The 24,343-nt window shown below is 49.2% G+C and overlaps 10 protein-coding genes across 10 annotated transcripts; 5 read left to right on the top strand and 5 right to left on the bottom strand.

Annotated features, from left to right (window-relative positions):
* Nucleotides 1-1,186: 1,186 nt before the first annotated feature.
* Nucleotides 1,187-3,678, top strand: N7466_001632 (dynamin family protein; the record flags this gene model as incomplete). The annotated part of the gene is made up of 3 exons (XM_057161030.1): nucleotides 1,187-3,046; nucleotides 3,099-3,339; nucleotides 3,392-3,678. 3 exons carry the CDS (start codon nucleotides 1,187-1,189, stop codon nucleotides 3,676-3,678), a joined length of 2,388 nt encoding a protein of 795 aa, XP_057024315.1.
* A 120-nt stretch (nucleotides 3,679-3,798) lies between these two features.
* N7466_001633 (uncharacterized protein) lies at nucleotides 3,799-4,089 on the bottom strand (the record flags this gene model as incomplete). The annotated part of the gene is made up of 2 exons (XM_057161031.1): nucleotides 3,799-3,980; nucleotides 4,035-4,089. The coding sequence occupies 2 exons, from the start codon at nucleotides 4,087-4,089 to the stop codon at nucleotides 3,799-3,801; spliced, it is 237 nt and encodes a 78-aa protein (XP_057024316.1).
* Nucleotides 4,090-4,495: 406 nt separating this feature from the next.
* Nucleotides 4,496-5,890, bottom strand: N7466_001634 (uncharacterized protein; the record flags this gene model as incomplete). Its single annotated transcript, XM_057161032.1, has 1 exon — nucleotides 4,496-5,890. The coding sequence occupies one exon, from the start codon at nucleotides 5,888-5,890 to the stop codon at nucleotides 4,496-4,498; it is 1,395 nt and encodes a 464-aa protein (XP_057024317.1).
* An 860-nt stretch (nucleotides 5,891-6,750) lies between these two features.
* On the top strand, nucleotides 6,751-7,189 carry N7466_001635 (uncharacterized protein; the record flags this gene model as incomplete). The annotated part of the gene is made up of 2 exons (XM_057161033.1): nucleotides 6,751-7,084; nucleotides 7,140-7,189. 2 exons carry the CDS (start codon nucleotides 6,751-6,753, stop codon nucleotides 7,187-7,189), a joined length of 384 nt encoding a protein of 127 aa, XP_057024318.1.
* Nucleotides 7,190-10,069: 2,880 nt separating this feature from the next.
* Nucleotides 10,070-11,212, bottom strand: N7466_001636 (ankyrin repeat domain-containing protein; the record flags this gene model as incomplete). Its single annotated transcript, XM_057161034.1, has 1 exon — nucleotides 10,070-11,212. The coding sequence occupies one exon, from the start codon at nucleotides 11,210-11,212 to the stop codon at nucleotides 10,070-10,072; it is 1,143 nt and encodes a 380-aa protein (XP_057024319.1).
* Nucleotides 11,213-13,020: 1,808 nt separating this feature from the next.
* Nucleotides 13,021-13,761, top strand: N7466_001637 (uncharacterized protein; the record flags this gene model as incomplete). Its single annotated transcript, XM_057161035.1, has 2 exons — nucleotides 13,021-13,077; nucleotides 13,537-13,761. 2 exons carry the CDS (start codon nucleotides 13,021-13,023, stop codon nucleotides 13,759-13,761), a joined length of 282 nt encoding a protein of 93 aa, XP_057024320.1.
* A 2,836-nt stretch (nucleotides 13,762-16,597) lies between these two features.
* N7466_001638 (uncharacterized protein) lies at nucleotides 16,598-17,181 on the top strand (the record flags this gene model as incomplete). The annotated part of the gene is made up of 2 exons (XM_057161036.1): nucleotides 16,598-16,679; nucleotides 16,805-17,181. 2 exons carry the CDS (start codon nucleotides 16,598-16,600, stop codon nucleotides 17,179-17,181), a joined length of 459 nt encoding a protein of 152 aa, XP_057024321.1.
* Nucleotides 17,182-17,404: 223 nt separating this feature from the next.
* On the bottom strand, nucleotides 17,405-17,620 carry N7466_001639 (uncharacterized protein; the record flags this gene model as incomplete). Its single annotated transcript, XM_057161037.1, has 1 exon — nucleotides 17,405-17,620. The coding sequence occupies one exon, from the start codon at nucleotides 17,618-17,620 to the stop codon at nucleotides 17,405-17,407; it is 216 nt and encodes a 71-aa protein (XP_057024322.1).
* Nucleotides 17,621-18,362: 742 nt separating this feature from the next.
* Nucleotides 18,363-18,861, top strand: N7466_001640 (uncharacterized protein; the record flags this gene model as incomplete). The annotated part of the gene is made up of 2 exons (XM_057161038.1): nucleotides 18,363-18,546; nucleotides 18,800-18,861. 2 exons carry the CDS (start codon nucleotides 18,363-18,365, stop codon nucleotides 18,859-18,861), a joined length of 246 nt encoding a protein of 81 aa, XP_057024323.1.
* Nucleotides 18,862-20,761: 1,900 nt separating this feature from the next.
* N7466_001641 (uncharacterized protein) lies at nucleotides 20,762-21,238 on the bottom strand (the record flags this gene model as incomplete). The annotated part of the gene is made up of 1 exon (XM_057161039.1): nucleotides 20,762-21,238. The coding sequence occupies one exon, from the start codon at nucleotides 21,236-21,238 to the stop codon at nucleotides 20,762-20,764; it is 477 nt and encodes a 158-aa protein (XP_057024324.1).
* Between the last annotated feature and the right edge of the window lie 3,105 nt (nucleotides 21,239-24,343).

Consider the following 24,343-nt stretch of genomic DNA (forward strand, 5'->3'; position numbering starts at 1 on the left):
TCTCGTCATACTGTACTTCATGCATATTGGCACTCTATAAAGAGATTTTTTCGACCTACGCCACCGTCCCGGCCTCATTAGAAATCGGGTTGTCGGCAAGCATTGCGGAGTGACCGCATCGTACTTAAAATCTGGCATTCTCCATTCGTTTTCTGCGCAATTATCGACATTCTGATGGATTTTGCCATAGAGACGGTTTTCCACAGATCAGTTGCCGCCAATGCGGACGTCGACGTCCTGGGATACACCACTAGATCTCTGTATCGTTTGGTTGTGACGACAACGTATTCAACACCGGAAATATGTGATATTCTTTGTTATATGACAGGTAGCTCACCACAGGCGAGTTCGTCATCCTCTCCGCGAAACGACTCTATTTACCGCGCGACTATTACTCAAAGGCCTCAAGCTGGAAGCGTCCTGCGAGAATCTCCTCACGTATTCGCCATAGGGATTCCATCTCCCGCCCATAAATTGGCCGTCCATTGCACTCACATGGGTGTTTCTTGCCAGCGAATCTGCTCCCTTATTTTTGCAAGAATGCGCGGTAAGATGAGTCGAGCTCCGAGTTTCCAAAGGATCCTGATAAGGGGAATTCAGGGAGGAAAAATACCCGAACATGCCCTTAAAGCCGGCTCACAAATAATGGAAGAGGGAATGCCACTGGCGTTGCATAACAGTGCTCGTTATGTATCATGAAGCTGTCATTGTTTGTATATCCCTTCTTCTGGAACGCTGAAAACTGTGGACCCTAGGTAGCCACTATATCAACCACCATTCTTTATGAATTATATATACAATCCAGACATGTCAGGCAAATGGTTCTTATGAATAGTAAAGAAAGCTAAATTTTATAAGAGGAATGCGACTATGATAATCTTCTCGCCATTTGTTACATGCCAGTTCCAAGTAGACGGAACACTGAAGAATCTGACAGCATGGTACTGTATGTATTGCGATAGACATCCACACAGTATTTTTTTATTCCAGATCACCGGCCCCGCCAATAGGAAATGAGAATATTGTAGTATTTAAGCATACCTGAGCTCTTGGCTTCAAGGGTGTTTCCGGCCTCCAAAAAGTTGATTAGGTTCCTCCGAGCACGACTTAAGAGGTTTTTCATCCTACTCTGCTCACCCACCTGTCATCCGCGCTTCCTTCTTTTACGTTATTCTGAATCCTCACAATGCTGCTACAAACCTTCCAAACCAACGCCCTACGGGATCTGTGTACCGAAGAGCAGCTAGATCTTCTGAATTCCATCGATACCCTCCGTTCTCAGGGTATAAGCCATTATATTTCTCTGCCACAGATCATAGTCTGTGGTGACCAGTCCTCTGGCAAAAGCTCTGTCCTTGAGGCAATATCTGGCGTTGCCTTCCCTGTCAAAAGCAACCTTTGCACCCGATTTCCTACCGAGCTTGTCCTACGAACGCATAGTCATGTTGGCGTTCGTGTATCCATAGTGCCCCACCATACACGGAGCGATGTCGAGCAACGATCCCTTGGTGATTTCTGCGAGGAATTGAATAGCTTTGAAGGGCTACCTATCCTGATTGAAAAAGCTAAAGAAGCCATGGGAATAACAACACACGGAAAGGCGTTCTCGAATGATCTTCTGCGCGTCGAAGTGTCGGGTCCCGACCGTCCCCATCTGACTATCGTTGACCTTCCTGGACTTATTCACTCGGAAACCAAAAAACAGTCCGCAATAGATGTTCAGCTTGTGCAGGACGTGGTTCAGTCTTATATGAAACAGCCGCGCAGCATCATCCTGGCCGTTGTGTCTGCTAAGAATGACTTTGCCAATCAAATCGTCCTTAAACTGGCTCGAGATGCTGATCCCTCTGGGAAACGCACACTTGGCATCATAACCAAGCCTGATACCTTGATTGAAGGGTCCGAAAGTGAAACGATGTTTGTGTCGTTGGCAAAGAATCAGGATGTGGAGTTTCGGCTTGGATGGCATGTTCTCAAGAACATGGACATGGACAAAGGCCGATCTTCCCTAACACAACGAGACTTGGAGGAACAAGATTTTTTCTCCCATGGGATTTGGAAAGATCTGCCAAGCACACTGGTTGGCATCGGGAGCTTGCGGATACGGCTGAGTAAAGTGCTGTTGTTGCAGATTGCCACCGAGCTACCGAGCTTGATCATAGAGATCGAAGATAAAATCGGACATTGCAGAACTCGCCTACGAAGACTTGGTCAACCTCGGACTACCATAGATGAGCAGAAGTCATATCTTCTGCATATAAGTCAATCCCTGCAGGAACTTGTGAAATCCGCTATTGATGGCACATACAATGACCCATTTTTTGGCGATGCCCAATCCACCAATGGGTATCATAAAAGAATACGAGCCATAGTGCAAAATCATAACGAAGAGTTCGCCCAACGTGTCCACCGGAGAGGCCATTATCGACGTATCTGTGAGCCCAACGATGGGCAAATACCGGCCAAGCACCAGATTGGGGTCACCCGGGAGGAATATATAAAACATATCAGCCATCTTCTTAAGAGGACTAGGGGCCGCGAGCTACCTGGAACTTTTAATCCGATGATTGTTCGTGATCTGTTCTTGGAACAGTGCTCTCCTTGGGAACAGATAACGCGCAGCCACACGAATAGTATATGGGCTGCTGCCAGAGATTTTCTCGCCTATGTGGTCAAACATGTCACGGATGACGCAACGTCAGCCGCAGTGATCGAAGAGATCATACTCCCAGCCTGCAACAACATCAAACGTGATATTGACGCCAAGACCAAGGAGCTACTCATGCCACACCAGACAGGGCATCCTATCACTTACAACCACTATTTCACGGAAAACCTGCAGAAGATTCGGGCGGAGCGCGAAGAACACGAGCTCGCCAGAAGTTTACAGAGTTTCTTTGGAGTAGATAGTTTGAAGGAGCCCTACTGCACAGACCATTCAATCAATCTTGAACAACTTCTGAAATCTCTGGTAGCGCAATCAGAACCAGACATGGTGCGTTTCGCGTCGATCGAAGCGTTGGACTGTATGCTGGCTTACTACAAGGTGATTCATATCTCCTTCTATTTCGTGGGCTTGTCAGTCAAATGAAATGCAGGTTGCACTGAAGAGGTTCGTTGATGACATTGCCAACGAAGTTGTAGAAGCCAGACTTATGTCCTCCTTGTCCCGCATTCTGTCGCCGGTTACCGTATTCGACATGCCGGCGAACCTTGTCACGAGGATCGCTGGTGAGTCGAAAGAAAGTCAAACTATTCGTGAACAGCTCAACAGGGAACTCCTGATATTGGCTAAAGGCTCTGAGACCTGCAAACTATTTGTTAAAACAAAGACTGGCGGTACGCCAAACCCTCCCTGATCTTACAGATCTTGAAGTTAATTCGATTGCAGACCTCATCTTTGATCCTTGGTTAGCAGACGACTACTTGGCAAGGGAGAGTAGTGATGAATCTATATGTGAAGAAGTGAGATTGGATGCAGAAGAATCCGAACTTTCTGACTCGTCAAATGACTTAGTCGGCACGATTGAGGCTCTAGATGACCTTATTGACGAGACGACGACCCCTAGCTTCGAGGAAGAGCCCAAGCCCAGCGTACAGATTTCCAAAAATGCGAGTAAAAAGAAGAGCAAAGGGAAAAAGAAGGTGGAAGGCATTGCGTCTCTAGAATTCCAGTGATTTCAATGAATGCGGTGGGAATCAAAAAAAGAATTTATTCAATCGAAGTTTTGTGTGAAGCCTGAGCATGATTTTGAGGTACAGAGCCATTCTGTCTGCGACGACCTTGTCGCGTAATGTTCATCCAAAAGGTGGCGGGCCTTCGCCGCTGAGAACTTCGGGGGTGAGCCAGAAATCCCAGTCAACGGCGTCTTCATTCTCGGATTGCAGACAATCGGATTGGGAGATCGCCTCCTTCTTTATTGGAGCTTCTGCGGTGACGTTGACGTTATGTGCAGCAAACACATTTCTGGGAGAAATGACTGCAAGAGGTTTTGTCAGTAGGGCTGCATTTTTGCTTCAACTGATAGACTTACCTGGCAGCTTGCTTCGTTCCATTTCTGGCACAACCAGCGATTCTTGACCAGGCATGAGACTTCTGCGGGTCAGGAAAAGAAGAACGTGCGAGATGTTCCTCGGGGTTGTCAAGGATATATGGTGGAGCTGAAAGTAGAGATAAAGTCAAAACAGTCTTCCTGGATACCTGAACAACAAAACGTGGCGAAGGTTTCACGGTCAACTGGTCATCAACCCCGACAGTTCGTCATTCAATCTAGCGCACCTCTGAGTTTCTGCATCAAATTTGGGCCACCAGGCTTTCGAACCTCGACTGTATGTTCATTAAGTATATGGCTTCATCAAATTTGATCGATGTTTAACTAATCAGACAGAGCGTTGAAAATGGTCGCGTAGGGATGAGACTAATGTATAAAGTATCACAAGTCGTTACATGTTCAACGCACCGCCTCACCTCGCACTGCATTCCTTGGGTCGCATCTCAATTGAACACACCTCGCGCCAAACGACACTTCCGCTTCCTTGATCGAATGTGCTTGCGCAGCAGATCAACCACGCTGGAATGCTGCCCATGCTCTGCCCACCAGAGTGGGGTCCGTCCTTGATCATCAATCAAGTTCAGGTTGATACCAGGATGTTCCAGCAACGTTTTGACCCCTGAAATATACCCGTTAGAGGCGGCAAAGAAGATGGCTGTCCATTGTTGATGGCCACGGGCGTTGATGTCGACCATTTTTCTTTGTCGGAGTAGCAGAGATACAATGGATAGATGATTCAAATGAACAGCCACTTGGAGTGGCGTTGTTCCAGTAGGGCTTTTTTGATTAGCCTGGACTGACCTCAGACGAAGCAGTGCCTCCACTGCAGGAGAGTTGCCTGCGCGGCATGCAGACCAAAGCGGAGGCACGATCTGGGTAGACTGAGAGTTGATGCATATCTGCCGCTGTTCCAATAGCAGTTCAAGGACGGACAGAACAGGCCTCTCGGCAGCTCGGGCTAATGGCGTCACCCCATATCGATCAGGATCGTTCAATCTCAAATGGCTCTGACGTAGAAGTAACTTCACAAGGTCATATTGGCCACGGTTGACCGCGTGCCATAGGGCCGTTTGCCCGTTGGAGTCCGAGATATTGACATCAAGATTCGAATGTAGGAGGAGAGACTCAACCACGAGGGCAGATCGCTCTCGATTGAGCCTTTTCACAGCCAACAGGAGAGGGGCATCATTGTGGGAGGTCTGATGGTTTATATCGATTGCTGCATGTCGCACCAGCATCTGGGCTGCTATATGATCTCCTTCGAGAACCACAGCTTGCAGTGGCGTCCAGCCAAGAGAATCTGCGAGATTGACATCCACTCGAGGATCAGCAAGTAAAATTTGGAGGGCATAGTACTCGCGATGCTTCAGCGCGTATACTAGGGCAGACAGTCCGTCCGAGCATCGATCGTTGACATCAATCTCCTGAGACTGGAGAATCCGCTCCACGCTAGCAGCATTTCCGCCGATCACTGCAAGTGAGAGGGGCCCTCGACCTCCAAAGTCGCAGCAGTAGCGGACGTCGGGCCGATACTGCAAGATCAGATCCACCGCCTGTGGGTATCGCAGGTCAATAGCGAGAAGAAGCGCATTCTTGCCAGCGTGCAGATAATCAATATCGACGTGGTATTCCTCAATGAGCAGCGCTACAATATCCAGTCTTTGGGCCTCCACGGCACGAAAAAGCAGTGGGACTTCATCACACACGATGCGTCGGAAGAGCACATCGGTGAAAAGCGAGTAAAAACGTTGGCAGACCAGGCGTAGCGCTAGAATGTTTTTTCTTTGTAGAGACTCGCAAATCCCGAGCAGGAGCTCTGTCGGAAGTTCGGAAAGCATGAGAGTGTAGTGATGTCCTACTGAATATGTTCGGGAAAGGAAAAGCAGGAGACCGCGGATTTCCTCACCAAGGTCTCACAACGCGAGATGTGCTTCCCTTTATGTGCACACTTTAGCCTAGCATACTCAAAATCTGGAAAGACTAAGTTCCGCGACTAGACTAGAAATGCTAAAGTGCAAGGATGCCCTACTTGGATCCCCGAATGAACCTTCATGGCCCCGAGATCGAGGACAACAATTCCAGAACACGACCTAGGAGCCCCAGAAGCGACCTAGCTCCCAGGCCCACTAATTGTATTCCCAATCCCATTTCAGCCATTTGCAGGATCACTGATTGAGATCCCAGAACCAGTCGTCTAACAAACTTGAACGTAATGCCTCGTCATGTATTTTGAATCCTTCGAAATTCAGAGATATCTTTGGCAAAATTACAGTCATTTCGTGTATGTACATTTGGCTGGTTGTATTAGGAATCCGCACCATAAACTGCCAGGGGATACGTTATGGAAATGTCAGACTTGTAACACCTGCCGAGGGCCTCTGGTTAAAAAATGATCTCTGAACACGTAATCAAGGTCGAAAGGCCTGTACCAATGGTATGGGTCACGTATATGTACTTGTCTGGTATCCTCTAGTCTCCACCACAACAGTTTGTGTGGTACGCTGACTAATAAAGCTGATTACATGATCCATTGGTCCGACAAATGTTCCATGTCACGTGCTTCGTGGGGGTCTGAGCCGAAGAGCTGGAGCCCCCTTATTTAAAGATGACCGCTTCGCCAACCTTGGTGAAAACTTTCTCTAACAATAAAATTTTATACTCAACGAATAATCTTGATTAAATTTCAAATTTTGAGACAATGCAATCATCGAGCGAATTTGAGTCCCTCCGGCGAAAACTGCTGCAGAAAGCTAAAGCCTCGGCTACCGAAGCCCCCTTGTCAGAAAGCTATGGTCTGTTTCAACTCACATATCCTACAACGGATACAAAAGCAACGCAGAGCAGGGTTCTATTTCTTTGGTTATTGAACAAAAATCGACCAGCTATCAGGGATTTCGAAAAGAACTGGCAGGAAAGCACAGACAGGCCCCATACTGAGTACCAATTTCAATATTGGAATCGGGAGCTTGCGCACCTCCAAAGAATTGCTGAGAACGAAGGACTTGAGGCTCTGGAGGATGAAGAGTTACTTCGTACGTAATATAAATCGCTCTTGCTGGGAATTTACCACTCACGCTCACTCTACAGCCGCCAACCATCCCGTTATCCTTCCAGAGTTGACCCGCATGGGATTTTAGCGGTTGAGACGGATCGCTGGTTTAAAAACGCAGTCCCTGTATCTCTGTTTATCACTTCCAATTATAAAGGTATCGGGTTTCACATAGGAATAAATCCGACCAACACGTTACCGGCCATATCACGCGTTTGGCTTTGATGATGAAGGAAATTTTGAGGGATGCAGCTGGGATGAGTCAAATTGGCTATCAAAATTCGGAATAACATATGTAAAATACCCAGTGAAGTCTTGAAGATCAGAGAAGAACTCCTTGATTGGATTTAAGTCAGGCGAGTAGGGAGGCAAGTACATCAACTTTACGCCTCCGTCAGAGCACGGTTGTTTTATGCGGTTAGAATGATGGACAGAGGCGTTTTCCATCACCAAAAACGGACCTAGGCTCCGGCCACTTCCAGCAATGCTGGAGAAGCTCCTCGTCAAAGTCTTCAAGAACCAATGCGTCGGTCGGGCCCTGAAATACTCGTGACATGACAATGCCATCTTGAGAACATGCTGGCAGTATCTGGTACCGTTGATCGCGATGGCTTTTAGATATTTGGACCGGTGCGATCCCAAGCGGTGACTAAGCTGTTCTCCTAAAGCCAATCCGTTTACTGCATCACTCCCAGACTCGTCGATATACACCAGATGGTACGATCGGAACTCGGACAGGTTGTGTAGATAGCAATCTCGTAGATCGGCATTACGTCCCCTTGCTTTCTGTTGAGATATCGACTTTGCCCACTTCTTGGAGATCAGCGCCCTCCTAATGCTGGAGGTTGTTGGGTATTTGCCAAACTCATCCCACAGAAAAAGCGCAATTTCATCGAGATAGAGAGTAGACTTTTCCAGCAGATGGCCGCAGAGGGTCTCCAACATTAGTAGTGTGGTGCTACGTGGTCGACCTGCTCGAATAGGAGGGGCCCTGGTACCACCGAATTGGCGCAGATTGCTGCGGATAGTGGTGATGGAACGCGCACTGCATCCAGTGGCTTCGGCGATTTGAGATGTGGTCAGTGATTTGCTCAAGACCATATCGCGAATAAATTACCTCATGGAAGAAGGCAGGTTTGGAGCCATTTTGTGCGTGGCTGGTGGTATTGGAGGTGATGTAGTTGGTCGTCCGGGAGATTGAGGACAGAAAGCGTTTAGCGGGACGCATTATTCAAACGACCTTTATATATCTGTCTTGTCAAGTAATTTACATTTCCATTCTAACAAGCAGGGTTGATGTGCGGCCTAGCCAACTATGGCCTAGGCGATTTCACCATTGTCTTGGTTGTGGCTCTTGAGATAGTTTCTCTGTGTGAAACATGGAAGTCAATTTCGAATATTGCTGTACAAGGTACACAAGAAGCACAGACAATCCGCATGGTACGGATAGTCACCCGGCCTCAGCTAGGCCTGACTAGGAGAATCACACGAGCTGTGGATCGTGCGCAAGCGACAATCCACTTTCCGGTATGCATGCTGGGTCCCTACGGACACTCACTCCCTCTGGGCCAGTACGGAACCGTCATTCTTGTACTGGAAGGTATTGGACTCTTCCGCGCGCTGCCGTTCATGCGGCATCTCGTTCAAGAAAGCCGAAGCCGGAGGAACACAGTGCAACGGCTAGAAGCGGTGTGGCAAGTTGAACTCAAGGATTTCAGTACGTGTCCCGTTGTTCCAGATGCTGTGCGTTGTTGTGCTGACCAAAATAGACCATCCCCACTGGGTCGGGGATGAGATCTCGCAGATCCTTGAACTCGACCGGATGTTTGACCGAGACGATTGTCCGGAGCATGGCCATCGAGATGACCGGGGTTTCGATGTGAGTGAAGCCCTTCGTGTTGATCATACTAGGGGTGGGCTGACTCAAAAGCAGATCCTGCAATTTACTACACACATCCTAGGCGCTCGACCCGTGGATCAACTTCGTTATCGCAACCGCACGCGTTTAAAGTACCGTTTTGAAGCTATCAACATTGCCAAGGATTTGGCACGCCTGATGAATAGTACAAGCGGAGCGACCGCGGTTTCGGGTAAGTTTCCTTCAGCAGGTACCCTGTGAGATCACGCCAACGCTAATTGATCGCAGTATGTGCAAGCAATTCAATACGTGCAGCTGTACATCATATCGTCCATACCAGAGCGAGTGGTCATCTCCGGCTGATTGACCTGGACCTTGAACCTTCTTGCCCGTGGTGGACAGACGACGATCCGTTCGACCATGCGACAGCCGCAACAACTTCAGCCGAGAGTGACACAGACCCTGGGCCCGATTGGATGCCGGCTCCCTTGTCAGTTGCGCACACTGTCCCTGAACAGGCTGGACGTCTTTCAGGAGAGACATTGGTCGATGACAGACGATCCTGGCAAGGTGATCAGCTGGCTGTGGGGGGCCAGAGTTCCAATCACCGAAGGTGGGTCCGGCAGAAAATCATCGAAGGCGGCTTCTGATCAGTCAATTGTATCGGCTGGCTCGTTTTTGTTGAAGTTCAATCTTAGACGATCTATGCCACTTGCATTTGCAGGCTTTTTGGCTTAAAGGAAATCACAACAGTTTTTGTGTCTGATCTGCAGCAGCCTCATATCACAATACGCATCACTGAGTCCAAGATTGTTATCAAATTTATTCAATACTATATGATTTTCCAAGATGATTTCTACAGTAGTGGTATAGTAAAGAACAGATCTGTTATTGCCGGCATGTATCTTTCTATTAGAGGTTGTGAGGTCTCGGCTCATCTGCTTACACCAAATATATCTCACGGTAGAATGTGGGACGAGCAGAAACAAATTATGCAAAGCGCGGCAGTGGTCCAATGGATTCCTTGAATTGTACTTGGTCATAGGGATCACAACCAAAATGTCCTCGAAACCCACGCTTAATCCACCATAAACGCACCGCTTAATCAAGTCATTGATTTGCCGCTCCTTCGTCGACCAAAATCTGGATGATGCGGCGGTGATCCAGTTGACAAGCGACCTCCAACGCACTTTGGTTCTTCTTGTTTCTTGCATCAAGCCGTGCGCCCCTGATACCAAGTAGCCTCTTCACCAAACAAGCATTGCCCTCACGAGCTGCAGCAATGAAGTACGTATCCCCGAGCCGGTTGTTCTGGCAATTAATGTCAAGTCGACTGTCGTCCAAAAATAGATTCACTACCGACAGGGAATGCGTCTGAAGCGCAAGCCACAGGGGGTCATTTTCATTCTCGTCGACTGCATTGATCCGAATCCCATCGGCGCTGAGCAGCAATCTTACCAACTCGTAGGCGCCTTGATATGCGGCAATTCCAAGAGGACTTTTTTGGCCATCTCCTTGGATGTTGGGATCCACTCTCAACACATGTGTCGCCGCAAGTATGCTAGAAACAATGCGGATATTCCTGCGCGAACAAGCAATATAGAAAGCTGTGGTTTGCCATCGTGCTCTGGTATCACCACCCTTGAAATTCACATTCAATCTGCGATCATTGAGAAAACGCTCGCTAATATCGTCACGCCCAAGTTCCACAGACAGCCAGAAGGCGGAGTTGCCGAAGCGGTCCGGGCAATTTACGTCTAGCCGTTCGCTGGATAGAAGCAGACTGAGGGCTCCTAGCTGGCCATCAATGGTAGCAATATGCAACGCCGTGTATCCATACCGATTTTTCGCGTAGAGATTGATATTTTCTTGGTCGAGCAATATTTTCATGACTTTGAGGTCACCGTAGCGCACTGCCTGCATCAACGGCGTTTCGCGTTCCGAGTTGAGCGCGTTGACATCCGCACCCATCTCCAGAAGGAATTTCATGGCATTGGCATTGTCGGGACTATTGGAGTGGTCCACAAATAACTGATCCACACTCTGGCCGTCCTGCAGGATCTCGGATATTGACATTGTCGGTCGGGAACGCAGCAACATTCTCGCTATGATTTCGTCGATGGATTCGCCTTGCATCAAAGCGACATGGAGAGGCGTCACATTCTTCGAGTCTGCAGCAGCAGGATCTGCGCCACAGTCGACGAAGAACTTCACTTTCTCATGGTCACGCATCTTGACAGCGTACCATAGCATCGTTCGACCCAGAGTGTCCGGTAAACCTATCCGCGCATTCACGAGCTTCAACACGTTTGAGAACTCCTTGACATTCCTTTGGGAAAGAGTTTTTGAGAAATGAGTACGGAGAGCCAATTCCGTAGACTGGGTTGAACGTTAGCGACCAAAGGCGAATGGTTGAATAGAGCGTGACATACCATATCGAAACTTCTTTGTGGTTCTTCGAGGGTGAGAGTTGTATTAGTTGGAGTGCCTGGACGAAGGATGGTAGGTGGTGCATGGCAAATTGCCTGGAACGAGACCTCTGGGACATCTTTATATCTTTGCGCTGTCCTCGGCTTACGCCACATATCCTAGAAAGGAGCGAAGCCACGGGGACATGTCCAAATTCCGCCGCCTCGCGGATCAAATCTTCATCATGATCTCGAGATCGGCCTCTGCGATAAGCAGCTGCTTGGACCAGTGGCCTGTACGTGGAAACAAAGTACCCGTCCCAAGATACCACATATGAATCCTCAAACAGGAAAATTCGATCCTGGGATCGTGAGTCAGCGTCCTAGGAGTGCTATAGCTCCCAGGACCGGTCAGGATAATCCTCGCGCCTATCGAATTGTAGCTGGGATAGGTCTCTGGGGTCTGCGCGTGATTCCGAACGATTGACAAATCATCCTCCCTAACAAGCTAGACCTTACTCTTTCTCGTCGCTCTCAATGGCATTCATCACTCTGCCTAGCCAATCCCTTAACTGGCTGCTGGAGATGTGGGTGACCATACACTATCAAATTTCCCTCACCCAGCAAGTGGCCGTGAGGCTCTGTGGACCGCGCTCCTTGATTTGTCCAATTTCGAAATTCCTTGTACTGGCGAGGTTTTGTGGCAGCCTCCAATATACCTGCAGCCACCTCTTCGTGCCAACACGGACATTAAATACGAGAATCCGCAGTGGCTTAGGTTTGCTGGGCATTCGGACAGCTCGATTTCCTAAGTGGGAGAGACCAAGTACTTCAGAAAGCTTCTCAATGCACCTGGGAAATATTTGCGTCCCTAGCGTTTTTCGAATTCAGATTGGCTGTGTCTATTCTATCTTGCCTTGATTCAAAAAGACTCTGGTTTTCAATCGGCCATGCCTGTACCAGTAAATCGTGTGATAACCAAAGTCTAAAAATCGATATAATTTCCACGCTAGAGATACAGCATAGACAATACCAGATTTATAATTGCGGCCATTGAGCGCGCCTTGACCGTTCAGCAGATCTGGAATTCCAACATCAAAGGCTCTCTGGCTAGCATTGGGCGAACTCCGACTTATGGTCTCAATCATCGATGTGTGTTGTCCCGGGCGGGTCAAAATAAAAGCCGTAGCACTACAATCAATGTAGCATGGCTGCAGTACACACAGTGGAAATCTTTTGAGTGGGCGATGGCTTAGACCCTGAAAATTGGATCATCAACAAGTGAGGTGACTTACTCAGAACAGAGCATGATCGCCGGCCTCTGTTTTGAATCAACAGTCAATACTGAAATCCAGATGATGGTGATAAAGGTGCATGCTGTCGCAGTCGAGCGATGATCGCTGCCCACCGTTTTCAAGTGTTGAAAGTACGGTCGTTGAGACAACGTTGAACGTTGATCAACGCTCTTCAGACCGACAATAATTAAAAGAAACATGAAAAAAAAAAACAATTTAATATTGAAGGCATGATTCACCCTGACCATGACCATTCACTTTTCATCTGCCTGTTGACTTTTGCATAACCCGTCACCTCAGTAAGACGAGGTTCAACAGGCCTAACTGTGCACAGCCAACCTCGATGCCCCCGAAAACAATGCCCCCGGAAAGCGGCAGACAGAAAAGACTTCACCGCGGCAATACAAAGCGGGCGGTAACAAGACCAGTCAAAGACCTATAAATATGGGCTCTTCCCTCGGTTCTCTGTCGAAACAATTCTCTTCCTGACTGCATCTGACGGATTCCGTCAAGCCAAAACCAAGGTGCCTTCCTGCAGCAGATTATAAGTCCCTCCTCTTTGAACCCAAAGGCTTGCTATTACTGACACCCACGGTGGCCACTCAAGCCACCAAATCACCTGCCTCTCTCTACCCCTTGGTGGTTCATTCCACTGTACCCGTCTTCGTGCCTGCAGGCCAGAGCCTGAGCCTTGACTGGCGACAATCCTTTGGTGAGTGCTGTATTCATGTGCCTTGTCGAGTGGAGCTAACCATGTGACTCCTGGCTAGCTTCTTGACCATAATCGTGCAAGTGAGGCATTCTGCAGGTAAGTCCCTTGTCAGCCCCATCCCGTTCGGCCAGTGCTGACACAACCAATGTTACGACCATCCAGGTCTATACGACAGCTCCAAGTCAGCACCCCAAGGTTATACAACTACCTGTCAGTCACACCGATAACAATCCTCATGAGATCAATTTTGGTTCCACTGCTGTCATGTGCTTGTCAAACAGTGCCTCCAGCGAGATCACCAGCGAGACCTCTGAATATCGAACGCCGCCATCCTTGAGCCCTTCCCATGCACATGTCGCCGTTATCCTGAATGGTTCGATGTTCTGATAGAGTCTCAAGCAAGGCTACTTGTGCACTTCATCGCGGCCACAGATCTCGTGCGACTGGATGTTTGTTGAAATAAGTACGCCTGCTCGGTGCTTCTGCCCCATCACCACCCATTCATCGTCAGCAATGATCGTGGCTGGAGGACAGTCGGACCCAATCGACCTCATCAAAGTCCAAGACGGCAGATACGTTGGGTCGGTTTGGAGTTGAGTCTTGTCTCCCCAAGACGACTCTTTCACTGGCTTGGCAATGTCGTCCGTCGTAGGTGCAGGGTGATACTAGATGACAAGACCGTGAGTGAGCCCTCATTATCAGACACATGCTGACTATCTCCCAGGGCCACTTGCCAAGACACTGCGAGACATATCGTGCAGCTGACCGAGCCTCGCAGAGTCGCCACCTTTTCCATGAGGCAATCTGTTTCGCCTTGGAAACAAGTCCGAAGTGTGGCAGTCGACGTGAGCCAGAATTACCTGATCACTCCACGCCCTCGCCAGAAACACTGATGACGACTGAATCGCAGTCCTAGCCGAGAACATGAGCTCCTACTCCACATCCTTGGGAGCTTGAGGCAGCCATGCGACCTACATACCGACCGAGAACACACGATGCGTTGTACATGGATGCAGCGATATGCTTGGGTGTCGGAAACTTTCATGGTGAGATCGGCTTCCTCACCTGCGGAGGGTGCGAGTAAGAAGAACGCCGGAAGTCTATTCGATAGGTGGACAGATCTTACTTTTCGGAACAGACGACGATCGCCACGCACCAGTCCAAGAAGTTAACCATGGAGCATGCAGACCTGCCATACGGCACGCTACTTTCTGCTATCCTCCTACCCTGTCAAATGGTGGAAGCCATCGTCACCAGAGGATAGAGTCATATCTTTCGATGACGGTGATGCTTTCGAAGAGACATGCGGCTGTCTGGCAACAGCAGGTCGCAAGCATACCATTCATCCAGTTTGTGCAGAACCAGCGACAGCGCCAGCTCCCTGCATTCATGCGAAAAGTGGATGAAGCAACTTTGCCTAACGCCTGAAGACAAAGTTTATTGCACCATAATCGATCAAGCGGTGCGTTCTGTCCTGCCTCTCCCAAGTGCGCGAGACGTCTCCGTTGGTAGCTTGACAGTTTCCGCCTGCTTCGCGCATCAAAATCCATGGTCCATTGTGCACATGCTGCCCTTCAAGACTGGGCGCTACCACTGAGCAAAAAAAGAAAAGAAAAGAAAAGAAAAGAAAAAAACAGTCATTCGATCCGTTCTGCGTGTCGTGCCAGAAGCATTTGTGAGCAGATCCGTCAATACAGCGCTCGTCATCGCTGAGGAAGGAATGGGCTTGACTTGGATTTGCAAGCCTGTATCTTGAGCATAGCATCATATGCGGACAGACACCTTTGTTTTCACAGGCCCCTGCCCAAGGTAAATTCCTCGCTTTTGATCTTCAGTGTCGGTGCTCACTGCTCACTGACACGGATCATACGCCTCCCGACCGATAAAGTCATCCAGCTCTGTTGCCAGTTGATATTTCGCCATCACTGGTGTCTATCAGCTAGGGCCAAGGTCACAAGTCTCAACCACATCACCATATCCCGCACGTATGACACCTATGGACTTGGCCACCAAGCCGATCGAACTTTGCTTCTTTAGGCTGATTTAAAGGAAGACGGCATGAACGATTTGTCTTGTGCAGCTTGTCCCGGCCAGCCCAATACCACACGAGACTGTGCTGAACACCGAACTTGTGAACACAACAAACTCGCGTCAAGACCTACAAGGGTGGCACAACTGTCAGCCCGGTACCTGGAAAGGTGAGTCAGAAGTTGGTTCCTGATCCAGTCACTAATACTATGCCCGGTAGGACATGCCCCAGGCACACGTCGAACAAATGATCCATGCTTCAACAGACTGCCACCTTGCAGCCCATCTTGTATCAATGGACACACGGCCAGTATTGCGCGAGAGTTGAGAATTGAACCAGTGTACCAGACAAGTCTACAAACACATTTCGGCGTCGACAAAGAGGTAATGCGGAGCAATATATGTACGAGCTGAAGAGTTGAGGTCGAAGATGATGAATTATGAGTGAACTTCATTCAGCCGGATGTATGCTAACAACTTTTGAGATTCACTTGCTAAGTGCGAAACAAACTCGACGATACAAGGTGCAAACGCGCGCATTGCTCCAGCACTACACGCCTTTCACCCCATGAACGCCATGAACCGGGATGGACGAGGAGCGCAATGCCAGACGAATGTCCTGAGTATCAGAATGCTGAGAATTCCGTGCGACCGTAGGCGCGACGGCAGGACGCTTGATCAGCACAACCAGGACGGCAACCTCTCTGCTTGATCAGATACTGCGGCCAACCAACCCATTTTGGCGACAGACATGGGCTCCTTGTTTGAGCATACCGTGTGTCGGGTATGCTGTCTCGACATTGACACGCGAGCTCGGGAGCATGCAATCAAGTGCGGTGAAATGGCATTTCCGTCATCGCCTCAAGGTCAAATGCCGACATCGAGTATCCCTCGCCAACCCCGACAACTTGGAGGTATCAATGCCCTACTTTCAGCCGAGACACCAATCATAAGACCGCCCTCACGCTACACATGAGTGGCCGAGTGATCAATGACGACCAATCTATATTCCAGGCACTCTAGGAGTTCTTGGTATTCCCGCTTCCCAATATGAGCAGCCCTCATCGTGTAGACTGAGGCGGGGATCTGAAGCGAGGATCATCACAAATATCGTCTGCCTTCAAGCCCAAATATTGAGCATTGGCTCTGTGGCCAGACTTTCCAAAAGGTCACCTGGTGATTGGGCAGGGCCAAAATGAGTTTATTCGATTGGAATACTGCACCCGTCATCCAATTTTCAGTCGCCCGTCAAAATGCTGAGCGGTCATCGGATAAATGTGAGTCTAGAGTTCCTTTCCTGGTCTGCGAGCTAACGTATGCCCAACAGAATCTGCCTCCATGCGAGACCCCATATACCTCAACGATGCCGTAGGCATTTGACTGCCATATTCCGGATTTGCAGCTCATTTCGAGGTACGCTTTGCCGGTTTCTCAAACGAAGGGTATGCTGAAGAACATGCTCACGGAGAACTTGACTGCCACGGTCGTCTGGCTCGAGTGCCATGGCTGGACTTGGTCGATCTTGAGTCAGCTTTGTGGGAGTTGGCTTGTGGGAGTTGGCTTGTGGGAGTTGGGCTTGTGGGAGTTGGCTTGTGGGAGTTGGGCTTGTGGGAGTTGGGCTTGTGGGAGTTGGCACGCGGGAGTTGGCACATGGGAGTTGGCACGTGGGAGTTGGCTTGTAGCAGTGGGATCGTGGGCATTGATATGTGGGACTCGGCTCGTGGAGCTGTTCGTGGAAGTCGGCCAGGAGTGGAGGAAATATCTGATACCTCTGCTTGAGATATGCTTCATAGCCCTTTCAGTCGGCTACCGCTGTAATGCAGCACAGAGAGGTCCGAAGCATTTTTGGAGAGCCGACTAGAGCGAGCATTGGTTGACTCGAAACTTGGAGACCCACCAATACATGGGCTGTATTGTCAGCCGGAAGCTACCAGAGCGAGCCGAGTATTGAGCGAAGTCGAGTATGAAGAGCTGTGAGAAGATTTTCGTGGCATGATGTCGACTAAAGTATCTCCAAGGCCATCGTCATGTGTAGACCAACTCCACGGGTCGTCGCGTAAACAATACTGCACCGCTGCGCCGCGCGTCTGGGACGACCCCACCGCCTTTGCCGTCGCGTCAGACTGGTGGACGGGAACGCCAGTCCAGCCTCTCTCGCTTTGGAGACACTAGGCTGATTTCCATCCATGAGGGTGCGAGTGCCGACACCATTCGACATTCTTGCTCGACAAGCAGCTCAGCTTACGAATGTTTATCATTTTTGGTGACCCTGCCTCCCTGCTGCGCGACCGACTTTTACCGATCTCCACGGACACTGCAGTAGTCGAGCGAGTATGCATTCCAGGCTGATCCAGTCGGCATGAGCGATGACACGCTACCAGATGCCGTCATCATGTTCTCGGTCCGGTCGGGAAAAGACGGTACTCGAAACTTGAGGAGAGGCTCAGCATGGGATTCATCTCAAGCAATGAGAATCTCGATGAATGGACTCTTTTGATGGAGCGATTGAACTGGACTACCCAGCGGCATGTATGACATTGGGCCCGCTGGTGCTTGATGCTCTGTCGGTGGAGCGATGATGTCCAAATGTGGGTGACATGAAGCCACATCTGCCCAGCCATGCAGTGCAGTCTGCGAGCTCGGTAAATCTGCAACTGATTGAGCCAATTTCGAAGCACCACTACTGGTGTATCACTTCGGTCAACAAGTTGTATGCAGTCTTTCATTTTCAATCATCTCTCAAAGCCTTCTCTTGATCACATCAGTCGTTCTGAGGTCTGGAAGATCTCATGCAAGGTGTTATGAATTTACGCCGTCCCTCGCAGTATCGATCAAATTGCGGTTCTGCTTGAGCCGTGCAAAGTGATTGGATGCCTCGAAATGCTTGTTGGTTGCTGACCCGAATGCACTCATTATGTCCTCTCAACCGGTATGTCACGTGACCCGTGCTTAAGGCCGCAATGCTGCTGACGAGAAGTCGATTTGAGCTTCCAAAAATCCATGCCCATTTTATTGGCGAATCGAAAAATCCAGAGAATTTGGTCACCGATGGTATCAATTTCGCCCGGGAACTCACTGTGCTAGGTGTGGGGATCTATAAAGAGGACGCCATCATTGTGTACGGTTACCCGTCGGAATGGCATGGTAAGACAAAGAAGAGATATTGCGTATTGATGCTGGATATCTAGCTCAATCGCTTGTTATGCAGTTACAAAAGTGGAAGTTACGCCACAGTGATGTGGTATGAGTTGCGAGCTCGGTGTTTCTACATTGCATCGTCCTGTCGAGTCCCTGTGACATCTACGCCGTCGCGTACAACCCTGCATGACTGCGTGGAGTCATGTTTGCTCGCTCCAGGCCCTTCTCAGCGCGCTTATTTGCTTCTTTTCCAACACAGCAAACTCTGCTGGCTTTGGCCTCGAGAATGCCATCGTTCTGAACGCGGGTGATGCGTCATGACACAACGTTTGCTGGCCACCTCATCAATCTTACATCTTAGCTATCGCACAGTCAGGTCTCATCGCACAGTCAGATCTTATCAGACACAGTCGTGCGTCGCTGCGTCGCTAATGTCTCGCAACGTATGATCACCACAAATCCTTGACTTCCTTTTTAGGCGCATCTTAGGTTCCGCGTGAGCTGCTGACTGACGAAGAGTGATTACGAGGTTCTTTCGTAGTATTTTCAGGTACATTCATCTCGTCTTGAGAAGAGTGCTCGTCATGCTGGGAAACTCTAGGTCGGTGATGCGGGCTCATTATGCACGCTGCTTCCGCCTACGTGTTTCCCTGATAAGACCTCAATGGTGTATCCTCCTCGTAGACTGATGACTGCTATCGGTAACACAATTGCAATATACCATGCTGTTCGATAGTCGTACTACGGCAGCCTCGTCGGGGTGTGGGGCCGGACAGCTTATACATTGTATATACGCACTGTACGTGCATAGTATCATTCTGTCAAATCCAAGGCTCACCGCTGTACTCAATTTCACATGGAATCTACATTTGTGGCCGGGGGTGGCTGAGCATTAGCTTCATTTTTGTATCATACGTGGTTGACTTCGAATTGACTTGGCCCGATTTGTTTCATGATATATCTATCGCTGTCGTACTGTACTTTAAAAAACCCAGTATAGGCTTCATTGGTCATCTGTTTGTGGGGCCATTAGAAATATACAAGTCCCGCGTGCGAATTTGATGTAAAGGCGTTTTAAGTTCAAGATGAGAATGCTGTTCATTTTTAAGAGAGATGCGGCTAGAATATATATATACAGTATGTACCGGGGAGCTCTAGCTAACTGTATTTTTGGTGTAAAGTCTCCCACGTCAATGACATGACATATTTCTTTTTAGTACACAGTTGCTAGCCATATGATAGGACTCTATCTCCTGTCCAGAAGGACTTGACAACCGCTTTTGGCCTATGAGAGAAATACAGTGCTGTGGGTGGGATCTTCCTGCAAGTCGGATGGAGCGTGCGCGAGGGATGACACACCGCCTGGGCGACTCACTCCGTTTGACATTTGACAACGACGCGTCCAGACTCAGCATTGACAGTCTGCTCATCGACAAATTGTTTTCAGTGATGGTCACCGTTTCCAAGCTGGTCACCGTTTCTAAGCTGGTCACCGTTCATGAAGTCGTGCGCGACTGTTTACCAACGCTCATTCAAGTGTTTGCACAGCATTTCAAGTGTTGAAAAGCCGGTGAACTGTTTCAACAGCCAGTCAACTGTTGATGAAGCCGGTCAACTGTTGATGAAGCTGGTGAATTGTTTAGACAATCGGTCAATTGTTTAGACAGCCGGTCAAATTTTGATGAGAAAAGGCTCAACTGTTTACGAATGGTCATTTAACTGTTTACGAATGGCCATTCAACTGATTATGATCGTTCAGCGAACTGTTGACGAAAAAAGGCTCAACTGTTTACGCACGCTCAATTCAACTGTTTATGAGAACATGCTCCATTGTTTATCAAAGCAGGCTCCAATGTTCATCACTGGGTCAACCGTTCAAGCACTGTCACTCAAAGCTTCACGACGCTCAGTCAACTATCACCATAACAGACTGGTTGCCACCAGACTATGGACCACCGCATCTAACCGTCACCCTCAAAGCCACCATCACCCTCAAAGCCAACCTCAACAGCAATTATGGGTTTCCTGACCTCTGGGACAGACGTGAAAAATGCGTTGTTGCCCAAGTGTGATGGTCTTGATCGAGCGATCAGCCTGGACGTGCGTATACATCCTCTGGGTGTGCATACATTTCGTGAGACCAGGTTCTGGACTTAATACTACAATGGACGGCGAATTCGGTAACAGCAAAATTCTGGGTTTATTCGTTCTCTATACAACGCTATCTTGGAGTGAAAACAGACAATGGAATGCGCTCTCCTGGCCCTACTGCCAGTCTCTTCGCCCGTGGCCGGAGCCTACACAAGTGGTCTATCGATGTTGGCGCAGGTCTTGGCTTCTTCAACTGCAGAGCGAGAGTTGAATACTGGTCCCTAGCACCACGTAGAGGTGCCTGCACTTTGCTAGAGTTCCTTAGTTTCGCAGCTTCCCCCTGCGGAGTCCCTTGATGTCGCAGCTGTCCCCTGCGGAGTCCCTTGGTGTCGCAGCTGTCCCCTGCGGAGTCCCTTGGTGTCGCAGCTGTCCCCTGCGGAGTCCCTTGATGTCGCAGCTGTCCCCTGCGGAGTCCCTTGGTGTCGCAGCTGTCCCCTGCGGAGTCCCTTGGTGTCGCAGCTGTCCCCTGCGGAGTCCCTTGGTGTCGCAGCTGTCCCCTGCGGAGTCCCTTGATATCGCAGAGCTTGTACTGCGGAGCTGTGGCCATGGAGACCCTCAAGCCCGCAGACAAGAGATGGAGACCATGACACACGGGAGTGTGAGGAGGAAAGTCCTGATTTTTTCTGGGCCGGAAATGTGGCGCCATTTATGTCAAGTCGGTTACGTCTCTCCGTAGAGACCGTCTGCGAAGATTGATTGGGATGGCCACCGGTTTTTGAGGGGTGTTGAAGTGTTTAGACAGGCGTTGAAAAAGTCTTGCAAGAATTTATGGCCAGAAGACGCACGTCTGAACGATCCGCGGCCGACCTCATTTTGCCAAGAGGGACTGTCCCTTGGTTCCACGAAAGGCGACCATTCATTTCTGCGGTGGGTTACATTGGCAACTGTGCCACAACTGGTGAACAAACATTGAATCCGAGGATTTAAACGCTACGGTAATTAGATCGCGCAATGCATCAAGTTGAGCCAGATGGGCTACTGCAAAGCGTTGAAAGAGGGCTCAACGCGTTGGCCATGAACATACAATCACCGCGCCTACAGTGGTTAAACCAGAGCATGCGATGTACATGTTGAGGAAGGCGCACTATACTCAACGGTGTAGAAACACTGCCTCGTCTTGAGCAAAGCAACTTTTGTTTAGATTGGCATTGTTATGATGTTGATAATTGGTTATCAACCGTGTAGGAAAACTCCATCTTGAGCGAGAATGAGGCGGGCAGAGGAGAAATTTTGCACACGCCGACTGCAGACCCGCTGCTCTCTCCTACCTTTTGCACCAACTCTGCATCAAGGCCGATTGTCTACAGTCCACCTCAGTGACCACGCAAGCTGGAACCATCCGATTGCTTTCTCCGCCGAAAGACAACTAAGCCCTGATGCAATATGCGCTGTTCCTACTATCCCACTTGCCGATTCCCAAAGTCTCTCTAATCCGACAGAAGACACCACAGAGAACCTGACTTCTCATGAGCAGACTGCTGCATACCCCCAGATGAGGCAGCCCAATGGGCAGTGTCAAGGAAGTTGCGCACGACTGACCTCGGGGCCAAGATTTGAAGAAAAGCAGTGCCACTCAGAAAAGGTGATGCATTGAGAACTGCAACATGGTCCTTTCGCAATCCACCGCAGAGTGAATGTCCAGAGTCTTGACTGACAGCGAGGTTTGGCCTGCATGCTAATTCTATCAGACTAGACGATCGAATGAACGCGTGTCCTCGAGTCACCTACACTGCGGACACCATCTAGAATTATGCTTCATTCTAGCCAAACCAGCTCGTGGAATTAAAATTTGTGGTGACCTGGAGGGACTGCTATGACCAGTAATTGTGGAGATAATAGCAAGAGTAGAAATGGCCACGGCGGAGGCAGAAGGACCGGATGAGCGCCCCAGTGATAATTCCCATCGTGATCAGAATATTGTAATGGATTTCACATCTCTACTGAATTCCTCTCACGTATCTCAGCACTGCGCTCTGTCACTGACAATATGCAGCCTTCTATGATTCTACGACATCATGGCCAAGGAAATAAGATATCGAACCGGTCTCCGGTGTAGAACGGACCCATTCCTTGACCAGCTGGTTCCGACCGACGCAATTCACGTGCCTATTAAGGTTTAAGGTGCCGGCCGATCCGATCGTCCCGTTTCCAATTCTCATCGTAGATACTGATCTTACTCAGGTCGATAGCCTTGTTTTCGACATCGCTAAAGCTCCTGATCAGGAGGGCAACAGCCAATTCACCACAGCAAGAATATCTTCTACTATGATTCTTTTGCCTTTGCAATCGACGCTTGTGGCAAGGCAAAACCGAGGGTCTGCGAGTACCCTTGCAAGGCTTTGGCGTTTAGGGCTGGCTCCGCCAATCAAGTCAATTCTGACCCACCAGGCAGCCCTCCTTCTATTCCAATTTAGCGGTCCTGTAGACACGTTTAGGCCCCTGTCTCAAGCAATCTTGATTGGTTCGACACCTGCTGAGGAATCAAGGGACCTTGCCTGATGCGGAGAAGCCGTGAATGTTATTATGTATGACTCAAAGTACCAGGAGCCGGTTTCCGCATTGCCTGGCCAATCAGATGCCAGTATGGGGTTCCAGAACGTGTCGATCATTTTCCATGTGGCGCAAGACCCACCGCGGATGTAACACCCCCTGGACCACGAGCCATGGTAACTCCTTTTTCGTAAGTGATCCGTTCTAGGCTGAGGCAGATGAAGAGCCTTGACCGGACTTACGAGTTGGCTCTTAAACTTCGTCTCCGGGTATGTATATTGATACTAATGGCCAACTCGGTGACGTATACTTATTCTGACATGTCCTTTGAGTTCTTCATTAGATTAGACACCGGATAGCTGAGAATAAATTGCATACATAACAAAGAACATTCTTCCAACATTCTTCCGGTTCCCAATGGGCCCTGGTTGGCGTTGCCTAACGGCTTCTACCTCATAGTTGTTTGTCGCAGAAGCTTGGAGCAGAGATATTACTTGCACCGTGGCTGGCTGGCTTGAGCGAACAGAATCTTCGACGATCACAAACTGCCAAATCGTTCAACTTTTGCCCCTGCTCGAGTCGGCGGAGCGTTTTCATCACTGTTCCATGTAATTGGTCCGAAGCGAGGGAACCGAGAGATTAGATCAGCTCGGTATTGGAAGTATTCACGGCATGTGAGAGAACAGAATGACCTCTTTGATCTCGCTGATCTACCATGGCCTTGGACCGCAAGAACAGACACTTGGAGCTTAGCTGTAGATCATAATCTCTCTGGCGGAGTAGCTGCTGCACAATTGACACACTGCCCTGTGTGATGGCTATCGACAGAGCTGTTTGACCATAAGTATTGCATAAAGAAAACGAAGACCATCACACTCCAACAGGAGATCGACAACCTCGTGATCCCTCGCTTGCACGGCAAGCATCAAGGGTGTGTGTCTTCCATGCATCTTGTTGATATCCGTAGTGCACCTGCAGAGGTACTTTTGGGGCGCATCATGCTTTGGGGATCGTTGCCTATCCTAAACCATTGCGGGGCCATGAGAGGATGAAGCTGGTGGCATGAAGGTGGTAAGGTTGGATGAATTGTATGCAAAAATATGGATGAGATGTACTGTTGATTGACGAATGTGAAGATCTGGATGTGACTCTATATATGCTC

This window comes from Penicillium verhagenii (assembly GCF_028828195.1).
Source record: "Penicillium verhagenii strain IBT 33310 chromosome Unknown utg000003l_segment0_segment0, whole genome shotgun sequence".
Classification (NCBI taxonomy): domain Eukaryota; kingdom Fungi; phylum Ascomycota; class Eurotiomycetes; order Eurotiales; family Aspergillaceae; genus Penicillium; species Penicillium verhagenii.